Consider the following 21,357-nt stretch of genomic DNA (forward strand, 5'->3'; position numbering starts at 1 on the left):
CCTATGTAACTGAATAGCAAGCTTTCAGAAATCTCGTTTCCTCAGCAGATGTGTTGCTCTCCAGGCTGTCTTACAGCTGAAGGAGGGAAAATAGAAAACAGCAACAACCGAGGAAAACTTTCAACAGAGGTGAGCATGTGTAGGGGCTGAGGGATGCTGCCTGGAGGGACCATGAACAGGAGATGCTGCCTTTGGACATTTGCTCTGCCATGCTTTCTGTATATACTTTCACATAACCCCTGTATTCTACCACTTTTATCTAATAGCACTCTACCCTGGTATAACTAACATTTTGCAAACGCTTTTGGATCATAGCATGGTATTTAAAAGGAAACACAGATGTTAGAGAGCAATTCAGAGAGGAAATGAAAGGAGGAAGAGCATCTGGAGACTTGAATCTAGGCTGGAGCTCTGGTTATTGGTTTATTTAGTACTCCTGGGTCTTTGCAATCAGATCTGGCCTTTCTGCTTTTGAGTAGGTGCCCCAAAGTATTCCCCAGCATACCTGACTTTGCTCTGGGCACGGGATTATGCGCCGTGCGAATTCGAGGCTTTGGAGGAAGGACAGACAGCTGAATTGCTTTGACGCCAACTCCAATTGCAACATTCACAGCCACGTGTTTTAGATCCCTTTCAGTTTTTATCAACCTTCTGGTAACGTTGTTTGTCCAGAAACAGTTGTCTGTGTTTCGAAAAGTTTGGCAAAAGACAATCACCCAAAGAAAAGGGCGTCTGGGGACTCTACCTAAGGGTTTTGTGTTTCAGTCACTGCTCCGCGTTCAGGTAAAGCTGGTAAACTTGCTCCTTTTACAGATTTAATAGACAGGCTTGTAAGCATCTGCACAACAAACTGTTGCACCACCTGTGGTGATGGTAAATATTTTATACCCTGCAGAATTTGTGTCTTAACAAAACTCCTGGTTACAGTTACCTGCATGCTTCTGTTGTGCTGGTGTCTGTTTGCTGAGTTCGTGCGGATTGTATCTGTGCGTCTGAACAGGCTTGACAGAAAAATCTTGTGTTATTCAGCTTCTCTCAGGCTGAGGAATACAGAGTTTGGGAGCAGTTTTGTGTTAGAAATACAGAAGTGCAACGTTATCGTAATTCCCTGGTATTTGTTGTGGGTGTTGTTTCCTTAACACCCCCACAGCCCTATACTTGCTCTCCCTCAGCGTCTCTTTGTCCTCAGTGAAACATGAGATTTAATCAACGCTAAGGCTTACATACATAGTCAGTCTCTCTTCTGAGCTACATTTTATTATTTAAATAAACATTTTTATATTTTGCACCCTTCCGTTGACTTTGTCAATGCATAGTCCTGGAAATACCGAGTGAGTTATCTTTTACTAGCGGGGATGTAGCTTATGTCTCCTAGTAAGTAATATAGACATTATCTGTGTTTAATGTAGGTATTTCTTCCTTTCTTTGAGCTTTGATGCTGTATGTTATATACTGTCTAGATCTAGTCCAACTTAAAAGCAACATAGAAGACATTTGATGGGGATCAGCCTTAAAGCCAGTTCTTTGTTGTCTTTGGAGTTTGCTGCGAATAGTTTGAAGGAAAGGGTAGAATCAGTGAGAGGGGAAGGTGCAGAGATTTTTTTTCCAGACTATTTTTATATTTATAATTTATATTTAAAGTGATCAAAAAGCCTTATTAATGTAAATTGTAAAGACAGACATTCTTTTTTTCTTTTTTTTTTTTCTTTTTTTTTGGGGGGTAGTGCTTTCTTCCATTTTTTTCTGTTACAGGGACATTTTATTCTGCTCTGGCATATTGACTGTTTTAATCCTCCAAACACACTACTCAAACCTCCTGGAAGTTTCTGCCAATGCAGTTAATTCAGGCTCCTAGGACTGCAGTGAGAGAAAAGTATGTGAATACATGCAACACTTGTGGAGGCCAAAGGTATTAAAGGGTTCAGGGAGGGGTAGGTCCACTGAGGGCCATTAAACATAATGGTCCAGATGCAACTGTGGTGTTAGTGGAGATGTGGACTCTAAATGCAAACTGTTTGGTTAGATCAAGAGATTTTGAAGTATTATATATGTGGGTTTGGAGATGTTTTCAGTTAGTATGTGGCTGTTTTCTAGATAACAAAATCATATATGAGTGTTGCAAATGTATAGTTTTTTTTCTTTCTCGAAAGATAGAAAATAAAATGTACCCAGCTATTTATGCCCTTTATGAAGCTTCCTTTAAATAATACAACATATAGGAGAGTATTGAGGTTTAGGCAAGCAAGACAATGCTCTTTTTTTAGTGACTTGTTGTGTTCTTTTTGGAAATCCAGTAGGGTTTTACCAACATGAATAGGATTGAGCCTTAAATGCTGAAAAATTAGCAATGCTAAACACAGGCAATTTAGATAGCCACAAATTACATACAGTAACAAAAGTGAACTGAGTACCACTAGCAGAACACATAAGGGAGTGTACATATGGGTTATGGTGAGCTTCAGTATTTACAGGAAAAGTGATGAAAAGAAAGAAGAAAAGCAAGCTGCTTATGGAAATCATTTTCCAGCTATCCTGGGTCATAAATAATTTGTGCCAAAGCACGAAGCACTAAAAATATTTCTTCAGTGCAGGTTTGACTGTTCTAGTATTGGCCCAAGCAGCTAAGTTTGAATAACTGCTGTGTGCCTAGGTTGCATAATTTTTTAAAATTTTTATCCCTTCAGGTATAATGGAATATCTATCAGCTAGGGCAAAGGGACAAGTTTGCAGCCTTTAACATTTTACAGAAGAAAAAAGAAACTGCACGCATACAAAAAAAAAATCTTAATTTCTTTATAAAACCAAATGACACCATTGTTGACTCCATGTCAACAAGAACATGTGGGTTTTTTTTTACCCTGCATTCATTGTCCTTTAAAGATAATGCAAGTTTTGATGGTGCCTTTATGTGCCATCGTTCTTTTCATAATGTGAAAAATGCTTTCATGTTTCTGATAGGGAAATGATAATTTGCAGTCTTGAAGAGATTGTCACATAAAGGAGATTGCATGTACTGAACTGCATATGCTGCACAGATGAGGTAATGTCTGTGGTGCACACTTGAGATTAACCTGGTTGAAGCACAGAATACCATTTTAATGATGAATTAAAAAACAAAGGGGGGTGTGTGTGTGAACATATTACTTTGGGCAAAAAGGTGAAATCCTTCTCTAAGAAGGTTAAATGTGAGAGAAAACCGCTATGCTGCAGAAATGAGCTGGAGAATTAATGCATTGTCAGAGGGAGTTTGGAGAAAAAGAGTATCTTCCCAAGTTGACATATGACTTAATGAGGGGCTGAAGAAATGTAGTGGAGGTGTAGAGGGGAAATAGATAAAAATAATTCCAGTTTCCTCTTACCATAAGACTTCCAGGTGTTACGTGTTTTCTTTGCCTCTTGAGTCTAATAAAAGACTTGTGGGAGTCAATGAAAATATTTTTGTCTCTGTGTTCTATTTTTCCCCAATAATAGAAATTTTGAGAAAAAATGAAACACCATGGTAGTCCAAAAGGCATTTCTTTAGATAATGTAGATTGCAAATTATTTCCTTACAGGACAAGCAGCATAATCCTAGCTCATAGTTCAGCTTTTAAACCAGTTTTGATCTATTTTCACAAAACTAAGGCTTGAAGAAATTTAATTGCTAGATGGTTTCAAAATGTACTTACTATTGCATGTGATAAGCTGTGTTGAAACACACCCTTTTGAAAATAATTTAGGTATGATCAGTGCATATGCTACCTGAAATAAATTGCTTTATGTACAAAGTGGGGGAAGAACATGTTTCATAGATTACTGCACTGAAGCTTTTGAAATGTGGCACAGTATTGAATATCTATATAATTTTTAGCAATTGCTGAGACTTTGTAGCCTAATGATTGAGAGTTTTTACACTTTCCAGATGTTAGAAATTTCAGTCTCTGTTGTGCCAAGAAACTTTTTGCTTTAATTATATATATTTCTTTTAAACTGAAATCGTAAGCTGCCTCACTAGCATGCTCCATTTATCACGACGATCTTAAATGCGCACCTTCAAAAATAGATTTTGTGTAACTGCAGAAGTGGAAAGGAAAGCTGAGAGGTGGTTTTATTAACTGAAGAAGGTTAATCTTGTATGGTGAACTTCTTGCGCAGATAATCACAAGTCTGAGCAAAACCTCGATTGTCTGCTGATGTTCCATTTCCACTAGTTATGATGAAATACATTATATTAACAGGATGAAGGATTATATTAATATAAAGGTTCTTAGATAAATGTTTATAATGATAGACTATAATTCTTGATAAGCAAGTGGAAAAAACCAGCTGTAATTAAACAACTGTATACAATGTCAATAGTTTTACGCCAGCCAGTGAGAATCCTTTCCCGAGGAAGGTAGCCAGAAATACCGACAGAAGCACGATTCAGGTTGGTGGACTCCAACTCAAGGATTTCTGCTTGAAGTCAAGCTGTAACCGCCAGTGAAAAGTGATTTCAGTGAATGCACCTTCCTGCATGGCATCTAGAGAAGTAAGTGGAGGGAGGTATTATTCCTGATTTTGCTTCATATTACATTTCAGAGTATAGGTGAGTCTCCTTGTGTCTCCCAGGCCCACCACCACCAGCAGCGCAGCTGCCGTGCCGTGTTTCATTTTACCCGCCGAGGGAAGGCTACCACACCGTTTGTTGTGTGCAGGGGATTTCCCAGACAGAAATCACTCTGCTTGTATGGTGCATAGCATGTGCAATGAGCCTGAAGCTTCTGGGAAGTGTTGGATTTACTGTAAATGTGCAATAAATTTGACACTTGGGGAGTGTTTTGGGCTTACTGTGAATGTGTGAATCAGCCATGCAGTCTATTAATGGCAAATCTGAAGCTTCCAGGCAGTGTCTGATTTATGGTGTATAAATGTACAGTTAGAATCACAGGCTGGTTTGGGTTGGAAGAGACCTTTGAAGACCATCTAGTCCAAGCCCCCTGCCATGGGCAGGGACATCTTTCACTAGACCAGGTTGCTCAAAGCCCCATCTAACCTGACCTTGAACACTTCCAGGGATGGGGCATTCACAACTTCTCTGGGCAACCTGTTCCAGTGTCTCACCACCTTCATTGTAAAAAATTTCTTCCTTATATCTAATCTAAATGTACCCTTTTTTAGTTTAAAGCCATTGCCCCTTGTCCTATCACAGTTGATCTGGACAAGAACTTCAGAAATGCATTGCATTTCCAAATGACAAGTAGCTGGAAAAGGGGACATGTTTGGGGAGACCTGGGCTAGGGCAGCTCCGTGCAGATCGTTGCAGAGCAGGTCAGTGCCTTCTGGCAATCAGGGAGACTTCAGGCTTTGTCTTAGGTTTGCTGTTCCTTAAAGTGAAAATTGCAGAGTACTAAACTCCTGTAGAGAGATTAGAGGGCTGTATAAGGTCAGAAAAAAATAGGTTTTTTTCAATATGACTTTGCATTATCTTCCCATAAACTGTGTATAAGACAGGGATGGAGTGGAGAATGTGGAGCTCCTGGAGAGGCAGCATTTGGGGGGGACAGCTACGGGCGTGAGTCCAGACTGGTTCTCCTCATGAAAGCAAAGTGTGCTGCTGTCTCACTGTGCGTGTGCTTTGCCTGTTTTAATGAATCAGCTGGAGAATGTTTTTTTTCCTTTTTTATCTCATTGGGAATAATTTTGCTGCCTAGTCTCGAACCTGGAGGCTATTTTTATTTTCAAGAGGATCTCTCTCTTGATGAGGTGATAACCTAAAATGGCACAGGAGGACCTGATGCAGCATGTTTTCATTCAGGGGCTCTGTTTTACAGTCAAGCCTAGTGACAGAAAAAGGAAGCTTGAAAAGAAATTGTTAACTTTACAGATCTAAAGATGTTCACTTTTCTGCACATGTGTATTTATGGTTTTGAACATTACACTACAACTTATACACCAAAGAAATGCTTGGATCCCATGCAGTCCTCCAGTGGGTTATACATTTCCAGAATCTCATTGTCTATGTAGAAATACACATATTGCATAAAGAACATCTCAGAGAAGAAGCTAGGGAAAGCTGCCCGGCAGAGGACAGGAGCGGATTTGAGGATGGGCTCCTAACAAAACACTGAAGAAGATTGGCACTACTTACAAGGTTAAAGCCCAAACAAAAGCAAGAGGGCAGAAGGAATGTCACCACGTTAGGAAATATGCACTGACAGCTAATTCTGTTGCTGCGGATGGACGTGTCGGGCACAATAGCTGGTAGCTGTCCCAGGACCAGCACAATTGGTGCTTCTGCCCTGCAAACAGCTGGTCGTGGGTGGTGAAATTGCTGCCTATTTCTTTCTGTTTGCAGCCCCCACCTTCACCCCAAGGACATGATAGCAGGCTGTGAGCTTCTGAGTCAAGAATCTGTCCCTTAACTGCCATAAAAAGTAAAAAAAAAAATCAATCTCAGTGAACTTTGGCATATTTTTCTAATTGCTGTGAATGAGATGAAAGGGATAGCTGACTTCTGTGGCCTCTGCAGGATAATTGTGTATCATGTGTTGCGTGAATAAAGGGGTGTGCCGTAGCTGCAAAAATGGGAATTGACACCATTCTGCCCTTTAATGACATCCGTCGGTGTATGTCGTCCAAGTACATTAACAGCTGTCACCCTTCATTTCTCTTCTGCTCACCTCCCACATACTTCATTCATTTGCATGATGCAACTTGGTGAGTTAAAAAGTTTGATGCTTAGAATTGTTGAGACTCTTGTTCCAACTTATTTTCATAAATGCAAGTGTAATTATTAGTCTGCTGATACTCCTTCCATCTCTACCAGAGCAAGACAGCAGAACAGAGTCAGCAGAACACCTGGGCAGGTTCTTCCTTGTGTTCCCGTATTGGAATCTGTAGGAGGAACACATTGACATAGGTCTACATTACAGATAAAATATTTGTCAAAGGAACAGGTTCTTCAGTGGTGCAAACTGTCATGTACATTGTTAGGACCGAGGTCTGCTCTCCAATGTTTTTTTTCAATAAAAATCTTTTGAGTTGATTTTGTGGTATTTCTTTCTCAATCAAAAATGACTAGTATTGAAAAGGCTTTGAGGAAGTTTGATTTTATATTATACATTTGTGAAAGAAGTATTATTCCCATGTTTTCATTTCATTAAAGCTTTTGTGTCTGGCTGTAAACCAAGCTTCTGCCATGTCTTAATCTTCATGGAAGGTTTCAGAGCAATTCAAGCTGAAGTGCATCATCTTATTACATCGCTTCAGTCAATTCAAAGTTGAAATGATCATGCTTGTGTTTTAAATTACGTATTTAAGCCTCTTTCTTCTGGAGTGGAGAAGGTCTAACACAGACAGCAGGAGCTTGCTTTCTCTTCCCTTGGTTAGGACAGAGAGTTATCCTGTTGCATAGAGAAGCTGTTTGGTGCTAATTACGCTGTAGGAAAGCTAGCACATACTGTGTGTCTGTTCTGGAGCTCGATTTGTTCTGCTCTCACCTGGTCTGTGGGAATTTATTTGACAGTTGAAAGGATGTTTGAGCTGGCTGTGAAGTACTATGGGAGCACTGGACGAATGGGACTGAACTTGCTGTTCAGGAGAAGGTCTGTCCAAACATCTGTCTTGCTGACTAATTATACTTAATATAGTTATACTCAGTAAACCTTTTGGTGAGAAACTTGACTTTCCTTTTACAGCTGCAGTTATGCTGTAAAGCTTTTAGTACGGGTACAGTCATACTTCTTATGCTGGTACAAAGGAGAATGTACTTCAATAAGCATCCTAAATAAATACTGGAATATGGGCTATGCTTTTACCATGCTATATCCAGATCCATGGTAAGAAAGACAGGAAACAGAGGTTTATGCTGGCACTGTTAAAACAGCAACAACTTTTAGTTTCACAGGGACTAATTTCTGTGAGTCACCGATGATGAAAAGGTTATGCTTGAAGAACCTGGTTCAATAACTATTGTATTTAGATGAAGCCTTTCCTGGGCTTTGGATGAAATTTTAATTTCTAACTTAAGGTATTTGTAAGTTAGAAGATGTTTCAAATGCCTCTGGATTTCTTTTGATGTGTTGAATGTGTTCCAAAGTGAATGATGGTTCGAAGGAATGTCTTGTGCTTGACAGAGTGGACTTTAGAAATAGTAGAACTTTTACTTTTTACCACTGTAAATTTTTGCTGTAGGAAAGTCATAGTTAAAGCCAAACCTGATTGTGACTGTAGGGAGGGCGATGCAAGGGAAGTAGGTGCGACCATTTTCCACTACAGCGATTAAAAAACAGAGCAGTGCACTCTGGGCTGTGAATTAGTCTGGAAAGGTAACTTCTCAAGTTGTGGAATAACCAAGAACAGGCTAAAGTACTTATTGTGAGCAGCTTGCTTAAACACAACATTAAGCCACGTGGGAGGTCTGTTTAAAATCACTTTGTTTAGTAAAAAAGCAACAATTAGGATTCGAAAGTTTCCCTGATAACTTCTAAAACTGATTTCCTGGCTGTGACTTCATGGCAATACCCGTATCATATGAAAGACCTAAAATCAAACATTGGTCAAAAGAATCCAGAAAAAGTATGTTTGTATGTGATCCCTGGCTGGTTTCTTTGAACTATCTGAACTTTTCCACCTTTCATTTTCAGGATAAGCTGTGAAATGTAGCCCTCCAGTTATGCCTGGCTGTGAAATTATGTTTTCTAGGAGCTGACAAGTCCTGGAACTGGGCAGACTCTCTTCTTTAGTTGCCACATATAATGAGAGAACATATGGAAACATCATAACAGGTTAAGTACATGGGCTTTCCTTTCAACCACTCCTTCCTCCCAGATGTCTTAGACGCTGCTTGTAGGGTTTTGCTCTAGAGCACAGCCCCGTCTTTATTTGGGCTGTGGCTGCTTTGCAAGAGCTATGCCTGCCCTGGTGCAAGCAAGTGCAATTCTCTGTGAGCTGGGTTTCAGCGGGGTTTCTGTTTTGCTCACAGCTTGTGCGGAGTGCAGCAACTCATTTACTCCCTGACTTGAGTTACTATGATCCTATTATGCCCCAGCTGCATTCTTTACATTGGCCACTTATAAAGCACGGATTAATTTAAATTGGTAGTTTTGATTTTTAAAGTGCTTAATAGCATAAAGCTTGGCTATGTTTGAAGATCATCTTCAGCCTTCACCTTCTGGGCATCTGTGGTTGGCCACGGTTCACTGAGTGATGTTTCCTACCCTCTTGCTCTAAACTGGGATGTATACTCATCTTCACTAGGGTGCAACCTGCTTTGCTTCTCATCTTTTTGAAAAAGCTTCTTTTTATTTTTAGTGTGTAATGACATTTGATTATTAACAACAGCTCTGTACCTTCTTGCCCTCCTTCTTTGAAGCCATGTTTGACAGGAATCCAACAAATCCTGTTTTAGTAGTCTTGCAAATAAATGTACAGTTGCTCAGTGGTAATGCAGGGCACTGTGACTTTGGAGAGGATCTGGAGAGTAAGCCCTCCTCACCAGCACAGGAATGTACAGGACAGCAGCTCTTCCCTGGAGGTTTGTGAGTACAGAAACTCATTTTGGGAGAGCATTTTGTGTTTAAAACATTTGTATTCTAATCTTTCAGAATAGCCACACGCTCAAAGCATGAGCCTGCAACTGCAATATATACGTCAGACTGGGTGACTTCTAGGACATCAGCTGTGATCTGCTCTTTCACTGTGTCCTGGTTTTGGCTGGGATAGAGTTAATTTTCTTCCTAGTAGCTGATAGAGTGCTGTGTTTTGGATTTAGGATGAGAATAATGTGATGACACACTGATGTTTTAGTTGTTGCTAAGCAGTGTTTATAGTAAGTCAAGGACTTTTCAGCTTCCCATGCCTTGCCAGCGAGGAGGTGCACAAGAATCTGGGAGGGGGCACAGCCAGGACAGCTGACCCCGACTGGCCAAAGGGCTATGCCGTACCATATGGCATCATGCTTGGTATATAAACGGGGGGAGTTAGCCGGGAGGCAGCGATCGCTGTTCGGCGGCGGGCTGGGCAGCAGTTGGTGGGTGGTGAGCGGTTGCATCCCTTGTTTTTCCTGGGGTTTGTTCTCCTCCCTCTCTCTCGTTGTTTTCCTTTTCATTACAATTATTATTATTATTATTTTATTTTAATTATTAAACTGTTCTTACTTCAACCCACAAGTTTTCTTTAGCTGTTCAGATTCTCTCCCCCATCCCACTGGGGGGGTGGTGAGCGAGCGGCTGCGTGGGGCTTGGTTGCCAACTGGGGTTAAAGCACAACACACTGCAGCAGTGGTTGGATCTAATGGACTGGTGAGACAGCTGATGCACCTTCCCCAAGAAGGGCAGTTAGAGCTCTGTTTAATAACCTAAAGGTTGGACTGAGGGTCCTAACCTAACCTCCCATGCTTGAGAAGGAAGAGGCTGCTTCACAGTGGACCTTAAGAGAATGACAGTCTTTTCACATCCATCTTCTCATCTGAAAAGCTTGTTTCTTTATGGATTAGCCCTCCCTCCCCCTTGCCCAAATGTACCTGTGAAAACAATTACCTGTTTTAGGCCAGACAACTTAGTACTCTGAATGAAGCCCAAAGGTGTCTTTGTGGGGAGTGTGTCTGATGAAGAGACTGGGTTAAGAAGGTGGGAGATCAGCAGGCTACACAATGCATGGGAAATGCTTCTGGGTCTGTCAGAAGAAAACCCCGTCCAAATAAACAGTATTGCCACAGACTGCTTTGGGTCACAGAAACAGCTTATTTTTATGATGAAAATCTTCCACGTGGCCATCCTCCTACTGAGTCTTTTCTGTATTAACATACTACCATATGATGTGAGCCCAGCAGTTTAATTATATTTTGCATGGGTATCTCCTTGAAGCTTTTATTGCATTGCTTTTAAAGATTTTTTTTTTTTAATGGGGTGCTATCATTCTGCTCTCTAGGCTCATCAGTCCTCCCCTCTGCTTTGCTCTACTTCTAATCTTACACCATAGCACCTTTCACATTATTTCAGGTAAGAAGGGGACTATTATAAAATGCTTTTAAGGTGTTGTCAACATAGTATTTTATGCTTTTCCTTCTGCATCATGATCTTTATGGTCTGAGATTTTTCTCTGCTCCTTAAGAGAGATCCACATGGGATTGTCCTCCCTGACCCTAGAGCAGCTGCAGTTAATGCCAAACCCAGGAACATGCAGCAGACGCCCCTTGCTCAGGGATCTTGCAGAGTACGTTTTCAGTAGCTTATCTGTATTTTGTTTCTCATTCTCAGCTTTATTCCTCTACTGGCCTCAGTACCGTCCCTTCCTTGCTGCTTCAGAAAAGCTTAAGTTTTTTGGTTGATGCCCTCCCCTTACCCTGAACCCTTGTTACTGCTATCTGTGGTGTTTCTTTTTCTCCCTAGAAGTAAATGAATCACTTCTCTTATCAGATGAGTCCTGCTTGATTAAGTCCTCTATCAAGGAAGCTAGGTGCTCAGCACTGGTCCTCCTGGGAAGGTGAGAACTTGGAGCACAGTGGTGGGACACTGCTCAGTGGCTTGTTACGCGTCTGTCAGACGCCATCGTTTGCGGAGGGCTTGTGCAGGCAGGCAGTCGTGTAACAGTGCTGGAGCAGTCTTCTGCCTGCCCCGTGTTTGTCCCTAGCTGCCAAGTTTTGGGTGGAGCAGGCAGCATCTGTGTGTCCGCCCCCACTCAATCTTCCCTTGTGTCTTTTTTTTTCCCCCTCCTCTTTACAAATTGAGTCACTGAAGGACTAAACCAGGTGGCTTTATCCACTTTGTCCTGCAATTTGGTGGCAAACAAGCCAGCTGTATGTCCACCTGTCAAGGAAGGGGGCAGGAACAGAGGGATACGAACACAGACAATAAGCCACATGTGCATTTCCCTAAAGCATGGTTGTGGGGAGTGTGTCTGATGAGGAGACTGGTGTGGGCGATCAGCAGGCTATATAATGTATGAGAAGATGTTTAGAAAACACTAGAATAACAGAGGGAGACCATGTATTTTCTCCCACTTGCTAATGCTCTGGGAGCTGCACTTGCCAGCAGCCCCAGGAGCCTTCTCAGCCCCGTAACACGCTTCAGTTGCCTCAGAGCAAAACAGTAAGAGGGTAAGCAGGGAGCTGCATTTCAGTTTCGTCAGGCAGTGGCTGACAGGGGAAGTGCCACAAAGAGCGACACAGGATTTTTTAAGGACATTACTTAAATCCAGGATGCAATTTCAAACACTACAATTCCTCAAGTAACACTAGGTTGTACAGAAAGCATGTTTTTCTCCCTCCAGACTGGGACCTCCAAAAGCACAGCTGCGTCCAGTTTCAGGCTACAAACATACGCTCAGTTTTTCCCCTTCCAACAGACCCAGAGCCTCCTCACTCTCCTGCACCCTGGGGTGAAAGCGCAGCCCAGCGCAGAGACGCTGCAGCTTGCGGCATGTGAAACACAACTTGGGAACTTCTGCTCTAGAGCACTTTACAGCGTAACCAGATCAAACGCTACCATTTTTCCTTCCACACAGAGCTTTGCTATGACTAAAGCAGCAGAGCAGTATTAACTGCTAGCATGCTCATCATCGTGCTTAACTAAAAGCAGATTCTTTCCATTGTACCCTATAAAGAGATGATCGTAATTGCACAATACAATTTGATATTTTAACAGCCTCCCACCCCAAATACAAAGTCTTTGGTGCAGCTGATACAAATAAACTTCAGTCTAAGACTGACTACCGAACTAAGTGGAAATACTGAAGAGTAAAGCCCTCCAAGGCAGAAAATATTTCGGTTTTGTTATGCAATTACACAGCGCGAAGGGAGATAGGGCCCGGACCCAGAGTGTAAAGTTCAATTTAGCATTATGTGCCTGGTTAAAGCAGGCGCGAATTAATCAGACCTACTTGCATGGAAAGGATTCTTATGCATCACTTGAATCCGAGCTGCTGGGATAAGCAGGCACATCGCGGGAACAAGGGACTTTCTCTTAACCAGAATCAAACACGACCCTGTTATCCTCAGGTGGTGGAAGGCAAACTAGAATTGTTGTCAGCCCAGGAACTGCAGCTAGCCCTTGTTATCTGCCTTGGTATGCCAAATATGCCGTCAACATTAGAGTGATTGAGATATTCTTATAACAAAATATTTTTATGCATGCACTTGAAAATACATAAAACAGAAAAGAAAGTAGAATGTTCTGGCCTTGGGCTTCCTACACAGAAGCAAGCTGAAACAGCAGAAATGGAGAAATGTAATGAGTTAAACCACCTTCCAGGCTTGTATGCAAGTGCCAAACCTGTTCAAAACACAAGGTTCTCACAAATACCATTTATTCCAATAGGATACACATCGCTAAATAAAATGAGTCACTATGAATGAATCAGATTGAGTGGGAACAAAGCAGGAGCTCTTTATAAACTCAAAGCATATTGGACAATAACTAAAATGCCTGCAAATATTCAGAGCACTAGGTAAGAATGAATTTATGCCAGCTTGCAAAGAAGTATTTTTTGTATTTTAATACTTAAGATCAAATAAGTATTTTATGTCATATCACTGACAGAGATGAGACTAGAAGCTGTGAAAAGGGAATATCATCAGGAAAGCTAAGATCATGATATTGTTTACTTTGGGAAAAGAGAAAAGCAGTTTGTGTCTTATTGCAGTTATAGCAACAACTACAGCTAAGCAGTAGCTGCATGCTCATTTTGAAACTGCATTCTGTTCAAACAGCAATTATTACAATTTTTTTTATTAGATGGTAAATGGATGGCTAGGAAATTCTTAAAATAGAAATCTGTAAATCCATTTATAAAATGTGACTGACAATTAAGAAGCACTATTTTAACAGATTTTTTTTTTTAAATTAGGCATTACAAAGAATGCAATAGGTCATTCTGTCTGGCTTAAACCATTTTGATTATTTTGTTAAATAAGGAAAGGGAATATTCAATTTAATATGTGCAAAAGCTAATATTTACATTGTTCAGTACATAGAGGCAGAATCACATTAAGAGACACTGAAAGAAGAAGAGAATAAACTGTTCTCAGGGCCCACTGTAGATAGAACAAATACTAATGGGCTTAAATTGTAGTAATGTAGAGGCAGGTAAGGTATTAGAAAAAATCTTTCTGATGATATAGCTAGCAAGGCATGGGAAGGGATAGGACAGGGAAGCCATGGAATTACCCTCCCTGGAAAAGTTTAACCCAATTTTCGCCAGTGTTTATCTACAGTTGAACTGCTCTGGGATGGACTATAACTGTCTCTTCAAGTCCTTTCCAGCCCTGTTTTCTAACAGTTCTAACAAGGCTATTGGTAGTGATTTTAATCTCACACAATCACCTCTGCCACGTGAAGCTGCTGCTCTCAAGCTCTTCCTCAACCACTTGTTCACGTGCATTCCCTTGTTGTGGCATGAAAGTAGGTCTCTGGTCAGTCTCACGCGGGAGTAAACCAGCATCATTTTCCAGATTAAATTAGACAGCGCACTGCTCTGTCTATGCGGCCTCTGCTCTTTGCTACCACATTGCATTGTAAAGGATATGCTTATTTCCAGAAACAATACCTGCCATAGAGAAATCAGGACAGAAAGGAAGAGATGAAACAGATTTCTCTGTTAAATGCTCTCTGTTTTTATTTTTTTTTCCCGTTGAATATATGAGAGTTTGAAAGAAACCAAGTGGACAGCAGACATGGAGCAGACACTGGATAAAGGTGGGGTATGAGAGCATCAGAATGTAACGATCCTACTCGATGCAGGAACTTGCTAACTAGGATTACATTGGAAAAGAAGAGGTAAGCACAAGGGAGATGGAAATTCAGGTTATACATTTAGGTTATCTAGTTGACATAGAAAATATTGTTTCCAATAATTTTTAATTTAAACATTTCTTTTGCCACAGTCCTTGCATTAACAAGCCAGTTGGATCTCCTACCTTGAATATCATTGCTGCCTTCAGGTTTTCTTCAGGTGACAGGGAGAGAAAACATTTTATCAGAAAAGATATTATTTTCCTATGCATTGTCATATACACACTTCTACTAAAGACAAGGTCCTTCAGCTGCTTGCTGAAGTCAGCAATGCCTGTCAAACACAGCGTGCCCTGCAGCAAACTCCACAAAGAGAAATGGCAATCACCCTTATCAACGCAGAAGAGGCAGGAGGGAAACACCACCAGCTAGGCGGCTTGGGGATGCTGCGTTAAGAGACTGGGGTGAGCGGGATGGCCACAGGTAGCAGCAGGGCCTTGTAAATCTTAGCTATGCAGCTGTATGAAAACCACTCAGAGTGTCAGCTAGAGAATAGTGCAGTAGGGGACCACAGGAGTAATTCCACTAAACCACCGCTTCGAAAGACAGGGCTGGCTTAAAACTTAAATGTAGTATACTTACTGGAAAGTTAAATTTGACCATGTCCAGAAGTCTTAGGAAAAAAGAGTGGAAAGCCTAACTAACACTTCAGCTGTTGAATAGTTTGTTGGAGCAGGAGAACTGGAGCAGATTTTTAGATCTAGCACATTGTGCTGGTTTTGTATACTGGAAGTTTTCATTTTATGTTGTGAGGGATGTGGCACTGAGAAATTACCTACCAACAACCCATGTGCATCTGTATTACAAAAGCAGTGCAAGAGTTTGGCAGCCTGTTTAGAGGGCATGGTAGATGGTCTGAGCAGCGTGCACAGAGAACCAGCCAGGGAGCTTGCTGTCCACCGTGGCCACATAACTTGAGCAGCATTCCTTGAGCACCACGTTCACACTAAACCCTAAGCAGCTGGGGCAGCTGTGTGAAGTGCAGGCTTAGATTAATACTAAAAACATCATTAAATGAGTAATTGAGAAGCTGAATCTATCCCTTCCCTATCACTTCACCTACTTTTAATAGAATAGCTCCTCAACCGCCTTCCCTGTGGGGAATGTCTACTTTATCATTAATTCTGTCATGTGTATTTTACAGGTGAAAATATTGCTGAAAATATTGTCTTGCTACATCTGTGCAATAAACTGAAAGGGACTGAAAAGTGACAAATGTATTAAGAGAATTAAAAGCTAATCAGAATAAACACAAAAGACTCTTTTCTGCCATTTGCCTATGATGTGCAGCACAGGCTGTATCACGCGCTGAAAGCCCTGACAATCAAAGCCTTGAAATTCTAGAACACAAAGCCCTCCCTCCTCCCTGTGAATTATTTGGGTTTATTCCCAAGTACTTTTTAAATAACTCATTCCCAAGTACTTTTTAAATAACTCGTTTAGCATAAGATCTTACACATGTTAGCAAAGTTCTACCAATCCTTCTATCAATTAATTATTGTGGATGATCTTCCTGGTTTTGTAGTAATATTAGGATTTAGTCCATAGAATTGTTAATTACAAACCTCAGAATCTGCTCTCAGAGCACAGCCTAAGCCCAAAACCCCAACGGCTAAATGTTTCAAGCCACTGAAAGTAAGCATGGAAGAAGCAGGGTAAAATCTAATGAAAAAGTTTTAAGTTTCTTCTTATTTTTTTCCTTTGCAATATAGGCTACACGTTCATTTTAACATCCAAAATTCATCTGTAAGCATCAAAACCGTAGTTGAAACACAAGAACAAAGGATTTACCTAGTGAGTCATCAAAGTGCTTTATTTTATAAAGCCTTGCTCATGTTTGGAGCGTAATCTAAGCACTAACATATACAATAATGAGTCTTCCTTGCCCTGTCCAAATAAAACAGTTTATCAACAAGAATGAGTGACAAAACTGCTACACAGACAAAAAGAATGCTTTGCTGTAAATGTCTAAAATTGTCTAAAAACGTACAGTCGTTGGCCGCAATTAAATATGTACTCCAAGTATGTGTACCTCATTTTTACTTCAGGGTCTCTCTGTGGCCTCGTGCTTTAAGAAGCCACAGCATGCTTCAGAAAATGAACCTTGGGTGAGAATGTAGACAACTGGGGTACACAGGGAGAGGACAAAAAAAATACCAAGCCACAGTACCAACTTACTTAAATACATACAATACAAAATTTTACACATACATTACAGTGCTGCGGACATCACTAAGTCAAAGGTAACAAAAAATCCTGTAGGAAAGGTCGGGGAAAGGAGAAAAAAAATTAGTACACAGCAACAGGGATAGTATTGCCTTTGGCCGCTGAAGAGAGTGTAATGGGTTGCTATTGTATAGGCTCCTCTGAAGTAAACCACTACATACATTATGCACAGTTGCAGGCTTAACAGCACTGACATTAGTTATGGAGAAGGCATGCTGGCACTCCTGATTTGAGTTATAAACGATGATGGGGAGGGTTTGACTTCTCTTACGTTGCCTACAAAATCTAACAATTTCAATAAAGAAATTTTAAAGGCACAGCTTTAGCACAGTGTATAAGTAGATAAACTTTTAAGCATATGTAAATTTGTCTCTTTCAAGCATGGAGTCTTTCAGGGAAAAATACAAGAAGAGAACAAATACAATGTTGTTGTTTAAAAATTTTAAACACGTTAAACATGATCAGCACAGTTTTAGGCAATGTACTATACAATCAAACTTGAGTAAATGGTAGGACAGGTCATTTTGATGCTAAAAGACAACCTTGGGAAAAATCCTTCTGAAATATCCTTTCTCATTTTATTGCAAAAGAGTCTATCACGGAGGTGAGCGAGACATTCACTTTAGTACACTACTGCACATTACACCTTGGAAGATGACAAACATTACTTCATCTGTACTGCAAAATAACTTTACATGTAAACTCAAAAGTCATATATTATACACGGCTCTGAAATTCAGAAATATCCCTGCTTTCCTAATAATGTAAACAGTAAAATTCAGGGTTCATTTTTCGAGGGATAATCTATAATAAAATACCGCTGTTTCAACAGTACAACATAAGCATTTAAACTTCAAATTCCCAGTAAATTACAAGGGAATGGAATTTCTATCAGTGTGCACATCTTTCACAATGGGTGAAAGATGGAGCTACTATTGCCCAAAACTATGCGCTTCTTCAGATAAGCTTTTATTCCACTTGTAACATTATTAGTTCCTATATTGCAAGAATATAAAACAAATGAAAACTTCAGGTAACAAAGTGAAATAAGCAAAGTTTTCTCTTAACAAAAGTTTACTGCAGCAAAAATGTACACATAGCATGAATTACGTTAGCTCTGTAAGATAAGAGATGCCGGCTCTCAGACATCCGAGAGGCTGAACTTCCTGATGCAATGTGCTGAAAAGAAGACAGATATGGGAGAGGGAGGAAAAAAAGGAAAAAAACCAACTGCTAGGAACCAAATGGGAAAAGCCTCCAGCACCAAGGGCTGTTGCAGCTGCTTTTTTAAGGAGTGCCAGTGTGCAGGGTGTAAGTGTAACATTCGCAGTGATGTTTTTATTATCATCGTCATCATCATCATCATGAAGAATACTGTCATGTATCTTTTTAGTTCAAAAAATAAACTGATCCACAGTTTACAATTTGATAACAATATTGTAGATTTAACATGCATTTACTCTTCCCCAGCCCCTCCCCACACTTCTTTGCTCATTTATTCTGTTTCAGCTGGTAGCATCAGAGTATTACTGTCACAGTGCACTCTGAGTAAGCTGTTCTATTTATTTAATTTATTTTAAATTTTTTTTTTTTTTTTTGCACACACAAAAGAGTCAGAAATAGCTAGGACTATGCTGGGAATATCAGGCAGCTGTTAAAGCGAGTACTCCACCCCACTTCAGTCATCTTTGCCAGCAGATGTAAACAAAGGGGTTGCTTTCTGCAAGATGAGCGCTTCTCTGAGTTCCTTTTTTACCCTACACTTGTAGCCACTGCTGCTGTCCCCAGGTCTTGTGTCTGTCCTATGTAACATGATAGGTTACGTCAAGATGTTGGCAATAAAGTCCAAGAAGCGCTTTGAATACTGTTCAGGATTAACAGTTGAAATTTCTGCACCAGCCTATACAGAGAATTGGGAGGGGAGAGGAAAGAAGGAAGAACCAGTGTTTTAGTCAATGCTTTGTCACCGAGAGTGTTACTTACTCAATGAATTTCATGTGCAGTCTCAGAATCAGACACTAGAAACACAAACTGTAATGGCCCTCAAGCAGAATCTTACTGATGCCTTTTTAGGCTTCACACGCGTACAGTGATACTCGGTACCCACCACCGTAACTGTAGGACACCCATCTTCCATTTCTGAAACACATGCTCTTTACTTTCCTTACTTCTGTTTACTTTCATTGTACTTCTGTGTCCTATATAAATTCTACTGCATACTTAACCATGCTACCCACTGATTCGCCAACAGAGTCTGGCCTGTTGAGCAGCAGTGTCTTCATATAGAGAAGACTATCATGCTCAGATCTGGCATGTCAATACTTGTGTAATGTATATTGCTATCTGAATGCTAAATAATCTGTTTTGGAATATATAGTAACAATCAGCAACATTTTTTCAACATTAAAATGGTGACTATTTAAATCTGGACTCACTGAATAAGCTGTACACTTGCTATTTCAATGAAGTCACAATTCCATTCATATTTTTATTCAAGGTTTTCAGAGCCTTAGGCCACATTTGTATTTATGTTTTTCCCGTTTCACAAAAGGGGAAAATTGCATGTATGCAATTAATGAACAAACTTCAGTGTCAGGTGGCTCGGGATGGAGACACCAAAATAAACAAAATGGTTGTACAAAAGTAATGTTCTGGAGTAAGTTCGAATCACAGTCAGATTTAATAATCGTATTTGTTATTTACAACATGTTTCTATCCCTTATTTAAGCCAGGAGTGTGAGTTTTTAAAGTCTGCTACATTCAAAGTTCATTAATAATCGCCAGATAATGGCTGCATATGGTCTGCATCAACTTTCAGCTGCTCTGAGAGCAGAGAGGGTAATGAGAGCATTGCTTTGGAGAGACAAAAAATACCTTCTACAGGCCTGTGCAGGGCTTATTGCAGAGCATTCCACATCACTCTCTACTGTAAATTAAAAAGCCCTGAGTCCTTTGCTTAAAACCCTCCACAATGCCCTGATCCTTTAGATACTTAAACAGAGGAGGGATTTTAGCCTCATGAATGATTATGCCAAAAAAAAAAAAAGTTTATGAAATTTGAACCTTAAATCACAATAGGAGTGATAACAGTAGGTATACATCATAATTCTGGAATACTGGGCTGCTTCACCATGGTTCTTTGGTGTCTGCTGCTAAGCAGCAATTTCAGTCAAAATAAAGAAATTCAAGGCAGTCAAACAGAAGCCTTCACTTAATGGTCTCCAAGTAGTTCATATGTACATTTTATGCTTAATTTTGCAAATCATACTTTTTTTTTAAGAAGTCTTGTAAAGTGAGCCGCATTATATGCTGAAGAATTAACTTTCCACAGGCTGTACCAAATAATGAAACCATCACTAGGGCCCTGCACCTGAAGTAAGATTCACAACAGCTTTCACAGAGCTGTGTACTACTACAGGTGTCTGGTGAACAGCTTTGTTTGCAAGGGTAAGGTGCATCTCGCAAATTTATGACAAGGTCCTAAAAAGGCATATCACTAGCGTTCTTTATGGGTAAAAAAGCTATGTGTACAGCTGAAAAGGAGTTCCAGTCCCAGTATGCAATGTGTAGCAGTTACTCTGTACTTTTGTATTACCTATTAAACTAGAAAAAAACCTGAAAAAAAGCTGATCTATTTCCCCTTTCCCTAGATTTCCTGAACTGTGCTATATCAGTGCACTACAGAGCAAAAATGCAGAAGTATAAACAGAATCAGAGGAAAAAAACAACCCAGATACTTACCCCATGCTTTACTGTTTTTGCAGCATGGGCAGCTTTCTTTTTTGCATCATAATGAGTAAGAATGTCAATAATGGCCATAAAGTATATTTCCTTCCTAGGTGCATCTGCAAATGGCAAACACATGGCAGTTAAGAATGACTTTTGAAACATCTTAATCATGAGTCCTCCTTCTAACAAAGGAGATTTTATAAGGCTAAATCAGCAGCTAAGACAGGTTAATGTCAGTCAGAATCACAGATCTGTAAAGACCACAGGCTCAAGCTGTCCTTAATTGAGAGTTTAACTGCACTCATATATAATGCAAAACCCCCTAAATGAGTGTAAAATAAAACACCAGCATACAGAAATAGGAATTATTGCTTACTTAAAGTAATGTGGATTTCATCTTCCTTTGTGGAAAAACTATGAAGTTTTATATGAAAGGTAACGCTTCTGTGTCAACAAACAAGATAATATTTTCTTTATGAATAAAAACATGTATTTATCCATGTAAATGCTTATTAAAAAAAAAGATAACTTTTCTGTCTTGAACAGCCACAGATAACTAGTTATACTTAGTTTTATACACTACCATCAAACCCAGTTTCAGGCTTCTTAGACACTCCTTAAGACAACTTTCTTAGCTGGAACACAGAAATTG

General features: G+C 40.1%; 1 protein-coding gene across 4 annotated transcripts in view; it reads right to left on the bottom strand.

Moving 5' to 3' along the window:
• Positions 1–16,542: 16,542 nt before the first annotated feature.
• Positions 16,543–21,357, bottom strand: part of PIP4K2A (phosphatidylinositol-5-phosphate 4-kinase type 2 alpha) — a 116,968-nt gene continuing 112,153 nt past the window's right edge. For all 4 annotated transcript variants that reach the window (XM_087776657.1, XM_087776663.1, XM_087776649.1 and 1 more), the window contains 2 exons: positions 20,718–20,821; positions 16,543–18,876 (listed from right to left, as the gene is read on the bottom strand). In XM_087776657.1, the coding sequence (XP_087632783.1) occupies positions 18,796–18,876; positions 20,718–20,821 (185 nt within the window). In that variant the 3' untranslated portion in view covers positions 16,543–18,795. The remainder of the gene's footprint in view (positions 18,877–20,717; positions 20,822–21,357) is intronic.

Source organism: Nipponia nippon, unplaced genomic scaffold (genome assembly GCF_047370975.1).
Source record: "Nipponia nippon isolate SJK-2023a ecotype South Korea unplaced genomic scaffold, ASM4737097v1 scaffold_1, whole genome shotgun sequence".
NCBI classification, from domain to species: Eukaryota; Metazoa; Chordata; class Aves; order Pelecaniformes; family Threskiornithidae; genus Nipponia; species Nipponia nippon.